The 17,029-nt window shown below is 39.2% G+C and overlaps 1 protein-coding gene across 1 annotated transcript; it reads left to right on the forward strand.

Annotated features, from left to right (window-relative positions):
- The first annotated feature begins 149 nt into the window (after positions 1 to 149).
- LOC143881839 (uncharacterized) lies at positions 150 to 9,404 on the forward strand. Its single transcript, XM_077385135.1, has 5 exons — positions 150 to 610; positions 6,505 to 7,219; positions 7,716 to 8,085; positions 8,351 to 8,732; positions 8,875 to 9,404. Exons 1-4 carry the CDS (start codon positions 325 to 327, stop codon positions 8,399 to 8,401), a joined length of 1,422 nt encoding a protein of 473 aa, XP_077241250.1. The 5' UTR covers positions 150 to 324; the 3' UTR covers positions 8,402 to 8,732; positions 8,875 to 9,404.
- The last annotated feature ends 7,625 nt before the right edge of the window (positions 9,405 to 17,029 follow it).

Below are 17,029 nucleotides of genomic sequence, written 5' to 3' on the forward strand. Positions count from 1 at the left end.
AATAGGGATTTGAGCCCCTCCATTTGTCTTTTAGTGGACATGGCCTAATAATTGATGCCCGTGTTTTCCCCCAAAACGGAATCCCGTTTTTCTAGCAGTTCTCAGCCTCATATATCTATCGTTCGTTTTATTTACTGCCCTATCTCTCGTCGACTGAAAACGCTGGTTCCTTTTCTTCTCCTCTCTCTCTGCTCTCGCCCTAACCCTAACCCTAAAATTCCTTCTCCGATGGAGATCTATGTAACTCCGATTTGTATTCTTGCTAAGCTTGCCCTAATTCCATGAGCTATTATCCCTCTTCCAAACCCTAGAAATTTCCCGTCTATGGAGGGCTCTGTGGAGGATCTCGGAGCCCCAGATTCGTGGGAAATTGCGGATTTGGACGTGGGAATGAGTAATCTGATGGTCTCTTCAAAGAAAAATCCAACGGCATCTTCGTTTTCCTCTGGATTTCCTGAATTTTCCGAGGAATCCTCCGATCGCTCTTCCTCTTCTCTGCCGTTGTCTTCGGTTTCTGCCGAACAGAACGAGGGGTGTTCGGACGATGTTATTAATCAGGTGGATCAGTTCCTTAGGGAAGCTTTGCAGAATCCTCGCGAACGCCTTTCAAGTATGGGTTTTGATATCTTGTTTATGTTTTTGTACCGTTTTTTTTTGTTTCTTTTTCAAAATTAGGGTTATTATCAAATTTCCAATAGTTATTTCAGCTTAGAGGTTTTAAGATAGTTTCCTATTTGAAGTTATTTTTAGCTGAGAGGTTTTAAAGATCCTACTATATTTGTTCGCCGTTGTGTTAGCTATCTGGTTTTTGTTGCTTGTTTTGTGCCTCTTGTGTATAATTTGATGATTTTATTTACTGAACTTAAAGTTATTACTGTAGTTTGGTAGAAATTGCGACTTCTAAGTTCTAACATATCTCATTAGAATTAATGGGAAATGAAGTCAGTATGTTAAGCTGTGTTCTTCTTCTTCTTCTTCTTCTTCTTCTTCTTCTTTTTTGAATGGAAGAAATTAGCAGGTTACAGTCGTTAAAGTGTAGAAGGTGACAATGATTTCTTTTATTGAGATGGAATTTATATATAAATTTTTGGTAGTCTGTTGCCTTTTTTGACAATCCCTAGATTGGAAGTGTAGAGTTTGTTCAACTTTTTTTTTTTTTGAAGATAGTAAAAACAGGTAAATTAATTCACTCCAATTTGCCCATCCAACTTTAGTTTGCATCATCGTGGGATCATTTTGATCTCGGGGTGCAACTCGGGTCAGGTTGAGGCCAACCTGACCCGAGGAACCCATTTTTCCAACCCTACCCCGACCCGACCCGACCCGACCCGACCCAACCCGATTTCTGACCCGATCCGAGGAACCCATTTTTCCAACCCGAACCAGACCCAACCCGAGTTTTAAAGCTTAAAAAAAATAAAAAAAATCGGGTTTCACTCGGGTCGGGTTGCCAAACCCGACCCGAACCCAACCCAGGCTGGGAAAAATCAACCCGACCTGACCTTTTTTCGGGTTGAACATGACCCGAGTTGCACCCCTATTTTGATCTTGCTTTCACAGTGTGTTATGTTTTCAGTTTTTCACCATTAAAAAAAAAAGGGTGTCTTATGTTTTCTTGTGATGGGTATTAATATTAGGTGTTTATCTTCAACAGTTCATTATGGAAGAAATATGGTTTGGGGATAGATTTCTAGAGGCATTTCTAGGTTTGTCAGCTGAGGGGTATTGGGTATGGAGTGTGGTCTGCGGTGGAAGATTTCTTTATGAGGTACTAGGTTTAGGTAGGTGTTGCATGTGAGCGCGCGCGTGCAAGCGTGAAGAGGGGAGAGGGGTTGCGGGTGGGGTGGGATGGACCCAGGCCCAGCCAAGCAGAAGGAAGAGGAAAATGATGAAGGTTATAGAGCTTCATAATTCATATGGCTCTAAGGAGATTTGGTCGAGGAAGACTTGACCTTGGCATAGTCAGTTTGGCACATTGACTTGGCCCGTTCACCTTTGCACAGGCATTCTTCTCCTCCATGGTTGGGTGTAGAACTCTTCATGGCTGTTCATGCGACCTTTGTTAAGAAGTGTATGCGTGTGTAAGATGTGTATCAAGCAATGTGGCTGCCACATCATCTGATTAGTGGTTTACAGCTGTGAATGCCACATCAGCTACCACCTCATCACATGTCACATCATTTATGAGCTGTAAACGAGTTTTATACAGCTGGCCAAGCTCTAGAACGTTCCTTGGATGCCTATAAATAGGCACTAAGGGGCTAAGTTGAAAAGAGTTTTGGTGAAGTTAAATTTTGGTTTTCCCTAAGTTTTTTGAGGGGAAAGGGGGAGTTCTGTAAGAATTTCTTTGTGTTTGGAGTTTCGAGAGGAGAAAGTCTTGGATAAAGAAATAAGGGAGTGGAGAGAGGATTAGCGTGGGGTGTATCATGTATGGTGACAAGGTAGGGCTGATTAGGTTAAATCGGGTTGTAAAATTTGATGAAAATGATTGGTTGTGTAAAAAAGAAAGGGGAATGTTCAAAGGGTGAGATTTGGGGGGTGGGCGGTGGGGCATGTTATAGAAAGTAAAGGGGAAATGGAATAAGTAACTCGGGAGGTTGTGCCGGGCTTCATGCCTTGATCATCCGCTGCAGACAAATGTTTGCGAGACTGAAGAAAGCAAGCTGGAGAGGGAAATATGGTCTGTTCATAGCCAAAATAAAGAGAGAGAAAATAATAGAGAATCAAGATTAAGAAAGGAGAAAGATGGGGGTGGATAGAGGTGGCTTATGAGCCCAACCGTTGAGAGAGAGAGAGAGAGAGAGAGAGAGAGAGAGAGAGAGATTCCATTTTTTTATTTCACCAAAACTTCTTATTTTGGGAAGGGTGTTGAGGGATGTTAGGGTTTTATAAGAGGGGTTCTTTTAGGTTAGTTGGTGGGCCAATGGGCCATGGTATTGACCAATAAGTTATAAGGAAAGGGATTCAAGAGTGGTAGAGGGGAATAAGTGGCGGGCCATGTTATTGGCCATTATGATATGAGAATTTAAAAAAGTGAAGTGATAGGTGCTTGGGTAGTGGGCCTTAAATTGATGTGGACATCCTCCACATCTAGGCTAATCAAAATCCGATACGAAATACCAAATAAATCCTAAATAATATGAAAAAGACATGCCCATTAGAGCAATAGCATAAAAGACTAGACATGGGCTCCTGAATCACATCAGAGATTTTAAAATCAAAGACTAATCTCCTTACTTTTGGAAAAAATCAAAATTAGCCTCATCAACCCACTCTAGAATCCCGTTTCAAATGTTAATTTTCCCTTAGTTTTTGAGCTAAAATAGTTTACACTGGTTCCCATATGTTAACAGCACACTTTTTTCCAAATTTAAAGTGATTTTTTGTAGTCACCCTATCTATGTGAGGGCCTTTAAAATGGATGGCTTGGATCACCCAAACAATGTGGGCCCCCACTGTATTTTAAGCTAGTGTGTAGAGAGCTCTCTACACATATGTGTAGGAACCGTTCTCTCATATATATGAGAGAACGGTTCCTACACACATGTGTAGATAAGTTATCTACACACTACCTTAAAATACAGTGGGGGCCACATTATTTGGGTGATCCAAACCATTCATTTTTAAGGCCCTCACATAGATAGGGTGTCCACAAAAAATCAGATCCATAGGATCATCCTAACCATTCAAATTGTGGAGGCAAAAAATGGACTAATTTGTGAAGGTTTAAAGACATCCATTTTACCTCCACAAATCGTAGCGTTGGGATGATCCTATGGATCTGATTTTTTGTAGTCACCCTATCTATGTGAGGGCCTTTAAAATGGATGGCTTGGATCACCCAAACAATGTGGGCCCCCACTGTATTTTAAGCTAGTGTGTAGAGAGCTCTCTACACATATGTGTAGGAACCGTTCTCTCTCTCTCTCTCTCTCTCTCTCTCTCTATATATATATATATATATATATATATATATATATATATATATTCGTATTTAATTTAATATGAACGTGATAAGGATTACAAGGAAGTTGCAGAGTTACATAAATGAGAACTATAGAAATCATGTAAACAAGAAAGCCATCCCAGTTTTGATCTTTTTGATAACCCTCTCATGACCAAAAGCATATGAGAAGCTCATATGGACATTTGCTTGTACTCATGGCTTGATTTGTCTACCTTAAGATCCATACCATCATCTTGTTTAGACAAGGTCTCTTGTTAAGAAGGGAGTTCCATTCAATAGAATACCTATTCTAATTTCAAGACTTATTTTTGTTAAAATTCAGTGCATTTTATATTTGAAGAAACCTTAGCAGCAATTCTCGACAATGGTGGAGGCGGTGTGCTTTTGAGGAATATGGAGATACACTCTCGTTATGCATGTTGGTGATTTTTATCATCGAGTTAAATGCATGCCTTGTTTAATTTGATTTTCTGATATGTAGTAATCGCCATTCTATGCATTAAACTATTTATCCATATGGTTCCCATTCGAAAAGAAAGAAAGAAAAAGAAATGTTTATTCATGGGACTCCAATTTGTTTACGAATCTTGGTTACTTAGGAGTATTAGCCTATGCATGATATGATATGTGTGGATAAAGCCACCATATTGCCATCACGTACTAACACGTGAATGGGATTAGTGCCTCACTAGTAGAATGTCCTCGATATGTATCAAGTTGTTTGTTGTTTCTCAAGTGTTCTTGCTTGGTTGCTCTTTTAATTTATATTCAATACAAATACGGGCATGAAGATCCAGTTCATAGTAGTATTATTATGTCTTAGTCTCTTCTGATAATACACGCTTGGTGTTGTTGACTCCTTGATGAAATATCATCGTAATCTAAGAGAGAGGTTGGCTGCAGATGGTAACCAAGATTTGTGGTAGGGGAAGAGGTAAGGGGATCATATCAATAGTAAGAACAAGGTCCTTGTTGGGAGATGGTGAAGAATCAAAATAGTAGAAGAATGGGCTAGCAATGGGATCAGTGTTGGTTAAGTGAGTGTGCTTTGTATTGCTAATTGCTTGCATGTTTTAGTGCAATATCTCATTGCTACTCCAACATAAAGATATGAACTCTTCAAATTTCTCATGGCATCATTTTTATTAGATTGGGTATAGTTGGCAAACTTCCAAATTTCTTTGTTCTTTTGCAAGTTGTGACTATCTTGATTTAAAGGAGTGCTCGTTGACATATGCTGTGTTTTGCCAAGGAATGAGGGCATGGTATTAAATTTCCACCGAAACCAAGACGAAACAATCCAAATATTTCCTTCATCCCCACTGAAATACATACTGAAACTTGGAAGTGTATTAATGGATACATCGTCCCAGGATGTGTTATATAATTATATTTATATGAATTGCTTGTGATGTCTAATGTACGTAATATCTATAAATATTATATGACTTAACTGTGAAATGTGATATGCATTGAATTATAATTATATTTATATGAATTGCTTGTGAAGTCTAATATACGTAATATCTATAAATTTTTTTTTTTTTGAATGCTAAAATATCTATAAATATTATTTGGCTTAACTGTGAAATGTGATATGCATTGAATTATCATGCATGTGTGACGGCATGTGTCACTAGGTGTTTGATGTTGTTAAACCATTATGAGTGTTTTCTTTATGGGTTTTAAGTGTGTAGTTGTGCTTATTCTACACATCAAGAAGCTTCATATTAAATGTCCATCATTGACATATGATTTTGTAAGTTTCCATGATTTTACAGGATTTTCACCAAAATTCTTATCCTAAAATGACATGTTTTCATTTCCGTTATGACCGAAACCAAAACCTGAAACCTTGAATGAGGGGAACTGCTTATAGGTGTTGCTACTTTACAAATATATATATGTATTGGCCTAAGCAGACTCATTCAATGACCTGACGTTATTTCTGCTATAAGCTATGCTCTCAACCATGCTTTTTAGGTTCTAAAACAGTGGCATGTGGTCGGTCTTTAATTATTTTTATAGGCGAAAAAGTTTGCTAAGATAAAAATAGGTACAACAAGGTCAAAGAACAAATTTTCAAAAAAAAAGAAGGTCAAAGAACACCTGAAGTACAACAAAATCCAGGATACCATTCTTTAAGGAAAATGAAATTGATCATAAAGTTACCATAGAATGAGACTAAAAAGCTTCTCCTTTTGGCCATCTTTTTTAAATTGAATGGAAGAAAAATCGTTTATTTTTTGCCTTGATTGGAAGAGTATCGATTCCATTGCCTTGATTGGTTCTGTTAAATCCGCTTGAACAGTAGAACCAGCTGGTCCTGTCCTTACCTAATCTTTTCTTTGTACAGGTTTCTTCTTATTTGTTGGGAAAGAATGCTTTTTGTGTTTTCTTATTCAAATATGAGCAATTTCTACTTTCTAGCTGATGGTGGCTAACTATTTTGGATATGCTTTTTGGTAACTAGCTTTAGTTGTCTTTTATATATCAGTTCCCTCATCCTGCTAAATAAATTTCTATCTCATTTCCAGTTTTGCGTATGGAGCAAGATGTCATGAAGTTCATTCGTGACCCCACACAACAGCAACTGGAGTTTCAGCAACTACCAACGTCTTATTTAAGGTTGGCAGCACACCGTATAGCCCAGCATTACTATCTGCAGTCAATGGTCATTTTGGACAACAATTCACCTGATGGGTCCGGTTCTAGAATTGTTGTTCGCAAAACTTCTGAATGCCGGCTTCCTTTGATTCGTCTTGCCGACATTCCTATAAATCTCCCATTTGAAGACACCAATAACATTACTAAGGTTGCAATCAAACAAAGGCCGCAGAAGCGCTCACAAACCAATAGTGGTGCAAATACCCATTCTTCCAAAGCAAATCACTCGAAAAGTGTGGAGGAGAGGAAAGATGAATATAACAGAGCACGTGCCCGTATATTTAGTGCTAATAGTGGTGGGGGCTCTGTGGTTAAACCAGAGGGTGAATCCACTCTGCCAGATATTTTCCACCACTGCCCCTCCTTGACACCAGCAAGGGTGGAGGAGAAATCTAGTGTGGAAGGACCTGAAATTAATCTTGGTAGGGTGTCAGGTGAATCTTCTACAGTTAGCAACAGCAGATCAAGTAGAAATCGGCTAGAGAAGGAGCCCGTCACTAGATATAGGACAAACAATAGAGTTGCCATATTTCGTGACCGTGAGGTGGACCGTAAAGATCCTGACTATGATAGGAACTATGATAGGTACATTGACTCATTCTGCAGTTGATTTCATATTATTGGGCTATCTGCAAAATTTGAATATCTGCTCTCACAATCAACTGCTTTCAATACTAATATACATGGATAATTCTTGGTTAAATTTTCAACTACCACATGTCCCTGGCACAAACTATCCAGCATGATTCTTTTTGCTGTGTTTTCAAGCAACCAAAACCTCTAATTTCTATTGCTGCCTTTTCAAGCGATCAAAACCTCTGATTTCTCCCAAAATTGATCCCAAATAAATGCCCTTTTTTACCGATTGACTAAGCATAATATCCAGATTTATTATTGCAGATACTCATTATGCGCAACATTGATAAGTTTTGATAATTATGAAAACAAATGTGTTCTCGGTTTCAAAATTGGTAGATTGCTGGTTTTTCTGACTAATTGACTAATTTCGATGCTAGGGACATTATATTTGTGCCGACTAACTGACTGTTTGTAAACAAATGATACCATATCTTTTTGGCAGGTATTTGCAGAGATTTGATCCTGGGTTTGGGTTTACTGGAGGACAATACACTATGCAACCTATGTACTCCCCTGCATTGAATTACAATACTGAATTTCCACAGCTTGGACCGGCTCACAGGCCTCAGATTCCCATTGATCACCAACCACGGTCAATTCCTCAACATATGCGAGGACCTTGGGCTGCAGGATCGTCCCCTACTGCAATTGGTTATGGTCCTCCAGAGAGTATGATGGCACCATTTAATCCAAATCACGTTGGTCCACATTCTACATCTCCCATATATCTGCACTCTTCGCAGTATGCTTGTCCTCGCCCTGGAATGACATTTGTCCATCCTCACGAATATGTTCACCAACCTTTTGCACAGGTATGTTTATGTCTTGGCCTTGGGTTCGCTTAGTCCATATTTCCAGTACATGAAAATTGTGGACAGGACAATGGAAAAATGGAATAAGAGTATCTTTATTGAGTTTTATGCGAAGGTCGTGGGGAGGAATTAGGAATATTATCCTATAGATCAATCATAAGCTCATTGAATTGATTTCCTCGTGTTGGATTCTCAGTATCCTATGGCTTCAACTCATTTGTGTTGGAATTCTCCTGTAATTTTCGCTTGCCTTTTTTTTTTGCAGACTCATCAGCAACAACCTGAAGCGAGTTTTGGATTAGCCCGGCCCCGGTGAGGGGCTTGGGCCATGCCTGCACCTGCCAGTAAGAACTTGAGCCCAAAATGTGAATGGTTGCAATTGCGATTGTTGTCTTTGACTGGCAGGAGAAGTGCAGGCATACGAACCGAGGTTGACTGGAATGGCCACCTCTACATTTTACCTGTCTCATTCTGTTCCATCTTCCTCGGTTTCATCGCTGCTTCGTGGCATCTTCATTGCAGCAGCCCACCTTGTTTTGATACTTACATTGTTTGGATGAGCTCAGAAAGCCCGGTTCTGGAACTGATGAATATCGATGAAAGGCATTATCCAGACCCAGAATGTATATACGCCGACTAGAATGCAGGTATGGATAAAACCCCTTCATCATATCTTCAGTCCCTATCTTCTTATCTCTGTCTTTTCTTTATTCTAGTTGTCTGGTGTTACGAATATTTCACTTGTCTTGAAATCTAAAGCAGGATCTTTCCACTTTTTCTCTTAAACAGCTACCATGGACATCCACTTTTGCTTTTGATGGCCGCTCGACTGTAGGGCAAACTCATTTCTAGTTCGATGGGTCCTTATCATTTAGATCCTGGAAGTTACGGTGCAATCCCATATCCCATATCCTTTGATAAACCATAACCATACTGAAAACAAAATAATTCTACCCTTGTAAAAATCACTTGCAGAATAAAAAAGAACTCAATATCTATCTATTTTCTATTTTTCTCAGTTATAAATATATTGTAATGTGGCCACTTATTACTTCGCTTCCAACTTAGTTTATGCTTTTCTATCTTTGCACGTTATAAGAGTGACTATCTGCTACATCTCCTGCACCCTTTTCACGACAATAGTTGAATATGAGTGTTTCACCATACTATAAATTCTTGTCGCTGATCTGATTGAGGAAGGAATGTTAAACTTCCACCCCGTTGTCTGATAATGGTAGGATTTGTAATCTTACGTATTGAGTACATTGTTCGTGCATGCATTCCCAAGGTTAGCAATGTGCAATTTGTTTTTAAACTGATTAATATTTGATTGGGAACAAAAGCTTTCTTTACATCCTGAATTGGTGATTGCTCTCTAACCCCCTTTTTTTCTTGGAAAAATCGCCAATGGAGGACATCAAAATACGAGAATTGCCAACGGGGGACACAGTTTTGAGAAGTTGTTAAAGAGGGTTGATAACCCCTTATTGAGAGTCTGATAACTCCCCCTTTTAGAGACTTGATAACCCCCATTTCGTGCCCCTCTAACAATTTTTCAAAAGTATGTTCCCCCGTTGGCAATTCTCGTATTTTGATGTACACCATTGGCAATTTTCCCTTTTTCCTTTCAGCCTCCTTGTTGGGCACATAGAATATGTAGCATACGGAGTGATGAGGACTGTTCATCTGTACAGTGCTTGTGGGACCCCTTGCCAAAGATACGATCTTAGTCCTTGATCAAGAACATGCTCCTTGTGTTCTTTGAATAGGAATTTGATTGTGGATTGATGGGATCATTTGGTTGGGATGGGTCGCTTGATAGTTGTACTGTCTTGGTTGTGGCCCCACCAAATGAAGGGTCTTGGTGTGAAGATCCTGGCAACATTGGTTCTAATAAACGATAAAAGGAAAAGCTAGTGTAAGGGAAACAATTAAGGGAAATGTTATCAGCACTCCCATATTTTGATGATTGCACTCGTCACTTTATTAAAAAGTACGGTATGGCCCGCACCATAGGATGATCCAAACCGTCCATTAGATGGGTGCCTCAAAAATCATTTCTGTAGGTTGATCCCAACCCTACGATCTATAGAGGGTTAGGATCAACCCTCTAATATTCAGTCCCTCTATAGATCGGAGGGCTGGGATGAACATATGGAAATGATTTTTGGGGCACAACCTATTTAGGCTGTGGCCCATCTATTGGACGGTTTGGATCATCCTATGTTGCAGGCCATATGGTGCTTTTTAATAAAGTGAGGAGTCCGATCATCAAAATACGGTAGTTCCCAACAATTAATTATGCAAAGGCAATGTATACAAAGGCTAGGGACATTTAGCGGAAAGCCATTTAACGGCTGGCTTTTGCATGTGAGAACAGCCACCTCAGATGAATTAAATGAATAAGACAAAATCTCCCAAAAAGTCAACAAGTGTGGCTCTTCTCACATGCAAAAGGTAGCAGCGAAATTGCCTAGCAAGTCCACGGTATCTGAACGATCATAATTTGATGATAGGACGAATCGCCTTGTTTTGCAGTTCTCTCTTTGGCTCTTTTTGGTTTAGAGAGCTTTAAATACACGAGAAACAAGTGGAGCGCATGTTTATCAAAACTCTTGGCGCAGATATCATTTCCCTAAAAAAATGTATAAAATTAAGTGATCTGTCCCATTATCAAAACATGGTCGCTTGAATATCTCCAATAAAACCGCTTCTGATGGCACTACCATGTTCTGATAATTGCACTAACTCGTCTTGTTTTTTACATTTAAACAGCTGTCAAATGCTATTACAATTCCCAGTAAAACTTTCAAAAGCCAAATAAAAAGAAAAGACAAGCTTATTGTGTGCAGTTATTAAAGTATGGTAGTGCCAATATTAGTACCTAAAAGCTTATATATTTTTGTGGGGATTTTTGCCAGGGACCATACGAGAAGGCATTTTGAGGAGCGTCTGTTGCATAAGAGAGCAGCTACATAGGCTCAGATTTGGTCTTATTAGGTTGATTCCCTCGAGGGTGGTACTCTCACATACCCTGTTTGGTATCCTCATGCCCTGTTTGGTCAATGGTCGGAGGACTACGAAAACTGGTCCGTCATCACACATTCACACTAGTAGGGCGTGCATAGTCAGATGATTTGAACTGTTCATTTATTGGGTGTCAACTAAAATAAATCAATCGTGTTTACGTTCTTGTTTGTGAGCGACAGAGAGAGACCAATGAGTTTAGAGAGAGAGAGAGACAAAAAAGGCAGTGTTTAAAAATGTGGATGCGGGTTAAAATGCAGCCAGGAAAAACCTTGTCAACTCGGTGCTGACGCGGTCATAACTAGGGAGGTTCAAAGAAGTTTTCATTGACTTATAGGGCAAAACATGGAATGCCGTGGCGAAACACGGAACGCGGCCAAGGGAAAAGGGAGTAGACTCGGGAGAGTCGATGATGATGCGGGGAGTTTTAAAAATGGATTCAATCTAGAGAGAGAGAGAGAGAGAGAGACTTTCAAACGATTAATTTGACCTTTATTGATGGAGTGATTTTAGGGATTTGTATGCTCTTCAACCAAGAGGTCGCCGGACCAATCCCAGCTTACCTAAAAAAAAAGATTTTAGGGATTTGTACATTATCAATAACTGAGGGTATTATAATGAAGGGTAAAATGAGTAAAAGGAAAAAATTAAAAGCTATTGGCACAAGACCGTATTATTGGTAATCAAGAAAATTTTAGGGGGATTCTTGTAGTTATGTTTTGATGTAGGACGTTTCCAGTAGTTTTCCCAAAAAAAGGTGTGTGTGTGTGTGTGTGTGTGTGTGTGGGGTGGGGGGGTGGGCTTACGAACCCAATCAGGGGTGGGTGAAAAGGAAGGGGATGAAAGGAGTGAACAAAGAGAACGAGAGGAAAGCAGAGGGAGGAGAAAGGGAGAGAAGAGGGAGAAGGGGGAGACTACGTTGTGGTTGGGAGTTTCTTGAGCTTTCTTCAAAATGTCAAAAATTCTTGTAGGGCTTCCTCGTTTAGGTTTTTTAGTAAGTCCTCACTGTGGTTAATTAAAATAGGAAGTTTGTATTTTGGATTAGTGATGTGGCTTGGGAAAAAAAAGGTGAGAAATGTGGGTCATATGTTCTTGGGTAAAAAATTATAACTAAAAATAAAAAGAAATCTCAAATAAAAAAAACTAAACATGTCTCTCAAAAAAAAAAAAAAAAAAAAAAAAAACCATCTACAGCTGATGGATCACGTCAGTCAACTTGTTAGCACAAGCATTTTCTTCACGATGAATGGGTCAGGATCCGTGGAGAAACACTCGGTGTTTAGCAAAGCTTTGATGTCAGTATTGTATTATGGAGACTGCAGCTCCTATGAAGTTTTGTGTTCCACAGGTGAACCCAACTGCCAGTTTGAAGGATGACTTGCAATTGGATATGTTGGACAATGTAGAAGTAACGATGGCTGTGGAAGAAGAGTTTGTTGTGGACATCTCCAACGGTGAAGCTGGCAAAATTTCAACCGCTGCTCACCTCATTGATTACATAGCAGCAGCACATCCAAAAGCTATATGAATTGTCAATATCATCCAGGTGCACTCTGCTAAAAATATTGTGGTGTTGCTTTCTGCTGAATGCAATGTTATTTCATAATGCTAGCTTTTAACCTTTTTTTATAATGATAGCTTTTAACCTTTTCAAAATCCAAATTATTTCCAAATTAAAACACTGTGGGTTTGATACATTCAGGTGCTTACCCTCTTATCACATGCATATGTACAGGCATGTATGATATTACATACGTGTGTGTATAGTGGTGAATATTCCCCCCTGTCACACGGGTGACCCTGGTTCAATCCCCGGCAACCGCATTACATGTAAATCCTACACACTCTAGTGGTTTGAGGCAATAATTGCCATACTCCATGAGGTGTAGGGTTGGAGGTTGGTGGCAGGGTAGAGAGATACATACGTGTGTATAGAAAAACTTATTCAATTTTCAAATAATATGTGTCTATATTTCTTTCACAAATAGGTCATGCTTATATTTTTGGAAATGCAGCTGCATTTCTAGATTCTTATTTTTGTGATCTTCATTCTTCCGCGTTCCTTTAAAATGTAAAATCAAGGCCATCATGATTTACATAGAATAAAGAATGTGTTACTGTGCTTTTGGAAGAATCTAGAGCCATGTTACACGGATTCTTCTGAGCGGGCGAAATCGCGAAATACCCGTGTCGAGCATGTCTCAGAGTCTAATACTTCGGGATTCTTTGCGACACTTCTAGCATCTTTTATATGTTTTTTTATGAATACTACTACCACAAGTTTGCAATTACTGCATGTCTTGAGCTTTATCCATCCTAATAGTAAGTTTTTTATGGGGAAATAAAGCATTGTATTTACTTAACGTATTTAAAGTTTCATCGTATTACTTGTTATAACTTTATTATTATTGAAAAAAATTAAAATTTGAGAATTTATTAAACTATTTTGGGGAATCTATGAATCTTTCTTGTTTGCCAAATCCGACACTCAATATCCATGTTAGATTCAAACACTCGTACCCATACTCATGTAACATAGATGTAGTCATGTAGATCAATATAGAATCCTGGATTGCTATTGTGGTATTCATTTACATAATAAATAGAATGCGTGGTTACTCTGCCATGGGAGGAGCTGTCTGCTTCTTTAACATGGCCGGCTAGGAGGAGGCAGCTCTTTCATTTACAAATTTGTAGAAAGCTCTTCTTTTTTTTTTTTGGAATTGTAACCATTGTAGAAAGTTTAGGCGTTGCAAGTTCAGTTGAAGTCCAAATTTCCTTTAGTTTTGGTTTTGGTGGAAATGGATATTCTCGAAATTGAGAACATCTATATTTGTATAGTCATTTTTCTTTGAATTTTCATTCTGGAGTTGCTCGAATTGAGTTGTGCTCTGCCATTCCATTCTGGAGCTACTGTTTCGGATCTCTTCAATTAACAGCAAAGTTTTTTTCACAACCTTTTAGTAATGTAAGCGAGAGGAGGCAAAATGCATGCCATGGTTGGAGGATTTGCATCTGGATTGAACTTGATATTTCTTTAGGCCCTGCTTGTGTGTATTTACTCTGAGCAAAGTGGAAGGAAATTGCTTGGGACAGATCATGTAAGGAAAAGAAATTAGCCAAGTAGGTACCTCCCCCACCAAAGTTTGCGAAGCCCAAATTGGTGGCAGTTCTATATGCTCTGTTTGGTCCTCATTTTTGAGAAAAATAGCAGGGAATGTAGTTCTACTGATTCGCTGAAGGATGTATTTACTTTGAGCAAATTGGGGAGTTTGACCACCGGGGATGTCGGGTGCTTATCGGCTGACGTGGAACCCTTAAAATTCGCTCGATGAATTTCTCCAATTCGAAGAAAAAATGAGAGAAATTCTCAGGCAAATTTTATCTTCTGAGTTTTATTAGGAAGTGGCAAATCTTGGCCAAACCAAATAACATCTTTTAAATTTGAGTTTTATTAGGAAGTGGCAAATCTTGGCCAAACCAAATAACATCTTTTAAATTTGCTCTCAATCTCCCTGTTGACTTATTTCCTTTTGATTTGCTTTTAATCTCCTTTTGACTTCTTCTCTAAATCCTTCCAACATTTACGAGCAACCAAACAGAGCATCTATAGGGAACCTGGGTTCCGCTGCTATTGATGGAGTGCTTAGGGACGATCTTGGTTCCCTTACTACTCTGAGCTGATTCTAACGGAGAATTTACAGCTGTTAGTTCATGACCTAGGTAGACAACTATGGGTGTAAGGAGATCGGAGGAATGCAGTAGCCCTGGTCCGTGAACTTCTTATCACATCAAAGATATGAGTTCCGAAGGAGTGTGATGGGCTCTTTGTGAGCGCTTTGGCCAGGTTTTCTTGGGAACTTCCTGTCAATTAGGCTTAGTGCTTGTCGCTCATTTTTGTTTGGCCTCGGTTCCCCCTTCTCGCTTGTTCCGAGTTAGGGCTGGTTTGTTTTTATTGTTCTATCTTTTTATTTTTCTAATAAATCGGTAGGGGTCCCCATTAAACCCCAGCTTACCCATAAAAAAAAAGAAAAGAGATATGAGTTCTGTATTCCTCTATTGTCAATGATAAATGAGCTTGCAAGGTGCGGGTCTAACAGGGAATTGTTCAATTGTCTCATAATGTATTTTTGACATCTTAAGATGGGGATTTGCTAGTGTCCATCGCAGAAGGCATTTCGCAGCTGTGCTGTTGCTTGTGAGAGCAGCCACCTCGTAAATGAAGACAGAATCTGCTGAAAAAAGCAACAGTCCATCCGCGAAATGCCTTCTACAATGGAAGCTAGCAAATCCCCTTAAAACGAGTTCTTGTTTTTTCTCCCCCTTCACGTGGAAGCAACATGGACGATCTTGCCCCTCCACGCGGCAGGAACGTGGGGACTGCGAGATCTTTCCCGGGGAATTTTTCCTTCCTCAGAGGCATACCTGGGGTTAGCGAGATCTTCCCCGAGAGATTTTTCCGTCTTCAGAGGCACATCGGGGATACCACGCCTCAACCATTCATGTGTGTGTGAGAGTGGCCGGTTATGAAAATTGAATAAAAAGCCGTTTGGATACATGAATTTTATAATCCATGATTTAAAAAACCTGGATAAAACGTGAATTTTACAAGACATGTATTATAAGTCTTAGCTTGCAAGATCCAGATTTATAAAAATCCATGTATCAGAAGACTTTCAAGTTATCTAAATTAGGAGGCCAGTTCTTGGGGTTTAGCTTAGCGTCCTTATCACCTATTTTTCTATGCCAACCAAGTTTATAATAATTGTAATAAGAATTTCTTTCTAAGTTTCTAAGTTTCTAATACTTGTAATAAGTAGTTCTCCTTTCAGCATTATTGTAGATATCAGGGTCTATGATATCAATTTCGTAGCGGCATCAATGGATCTACTCCGGACCTTTAGGAACCATCGGACTGTCCGGGTCCATCGACACCCCTACAATTTCTGGCTGAGATTCGGAATTTGAGCCTCATCAGATGATTTTGAACCATTGATCAAGCATGATGAAAAAGACGCCATTAAAGACCTACCCCCCGTGTCATGCTGAGTCAAATGATTGTAATTAATTCACCTGTTGGGTTCCACTCTCGGTTACCTATATCTTTATTGTCATTGAGAAGCATTTGTTTGGGCAAGCAAGATTTTGTGATGAAGCTCTCTGTTGATATTTCCTACTACAATGAATCTAGTCATCTCTCCTATTTATGCCCTACACAGGTAACTCTATAGATTGGAGTGTTAGGATCATACCAGTACCACGTTATAAAGTATACAAGCTCCATGCACATGCCTACACAGTATAAAAACTCATTTTTCTTGAGTTGGGAGATGTGTTTATTAGAGCTATGGACTAAACTATAGTCACAAAAAAGGGCTTTTAAATGCCCAGCAAAGTGCCGTGCTACACTTAGGCTTACTTGAAAGCTTGGTTGAACTATGGGAAACATTTATGGAACCCTAACCCTAGCTCTTCAATACTTGGAGACATAGAAGCCCTCTATAAGGAAATCTGATTTGAGAGGCATAGCGATTTCCAAGAAAGAGAGAAAAAATTATGAAGGATGCCATCATTAGTTCAGAGCCAATCAATTGTATGAAATATCATCATGGCTCCTTAAAATGACCTACATAGATGCATAACACATCATAATGACACTGCATTTGATGCAATATACCGAAGGGTTGTTTGGATCCAGAGAAAATAAAATTAGAGATTTGCTAGGAAATTCAGCGGATGACTTTTGCATGTAAGAACAGCCACCTCAGACAAATTAAATTAATAAGACAAAATCTGCTGAAAAGTGAGCCTGTGTGGTGTGGCTGTTCTCTCATGTAAAAGTCAGTCGCCACGAAATTGCCTAGCAAATGGAAAAATAAATCCAGGGAAAATAATTTCCATGCAGTTTTTATTTAAA

This window comes from Tasmannia lanceolata, unplaced genomic scaffold (genome assembly GCF_043159265.1).
Source record: "Tasmannia lanceolata isolate RefF3 unplaced genomic scaffold, GAP_Taslan_0.1 ptg000007l, whole genome shotgun sequence".
NCBI lineage: Eukaryota > Viridiplantae > Streptophyta > Magnoliopsida > Canellales > Winteraceae > Tasmannia > Tasmannia lanceolata.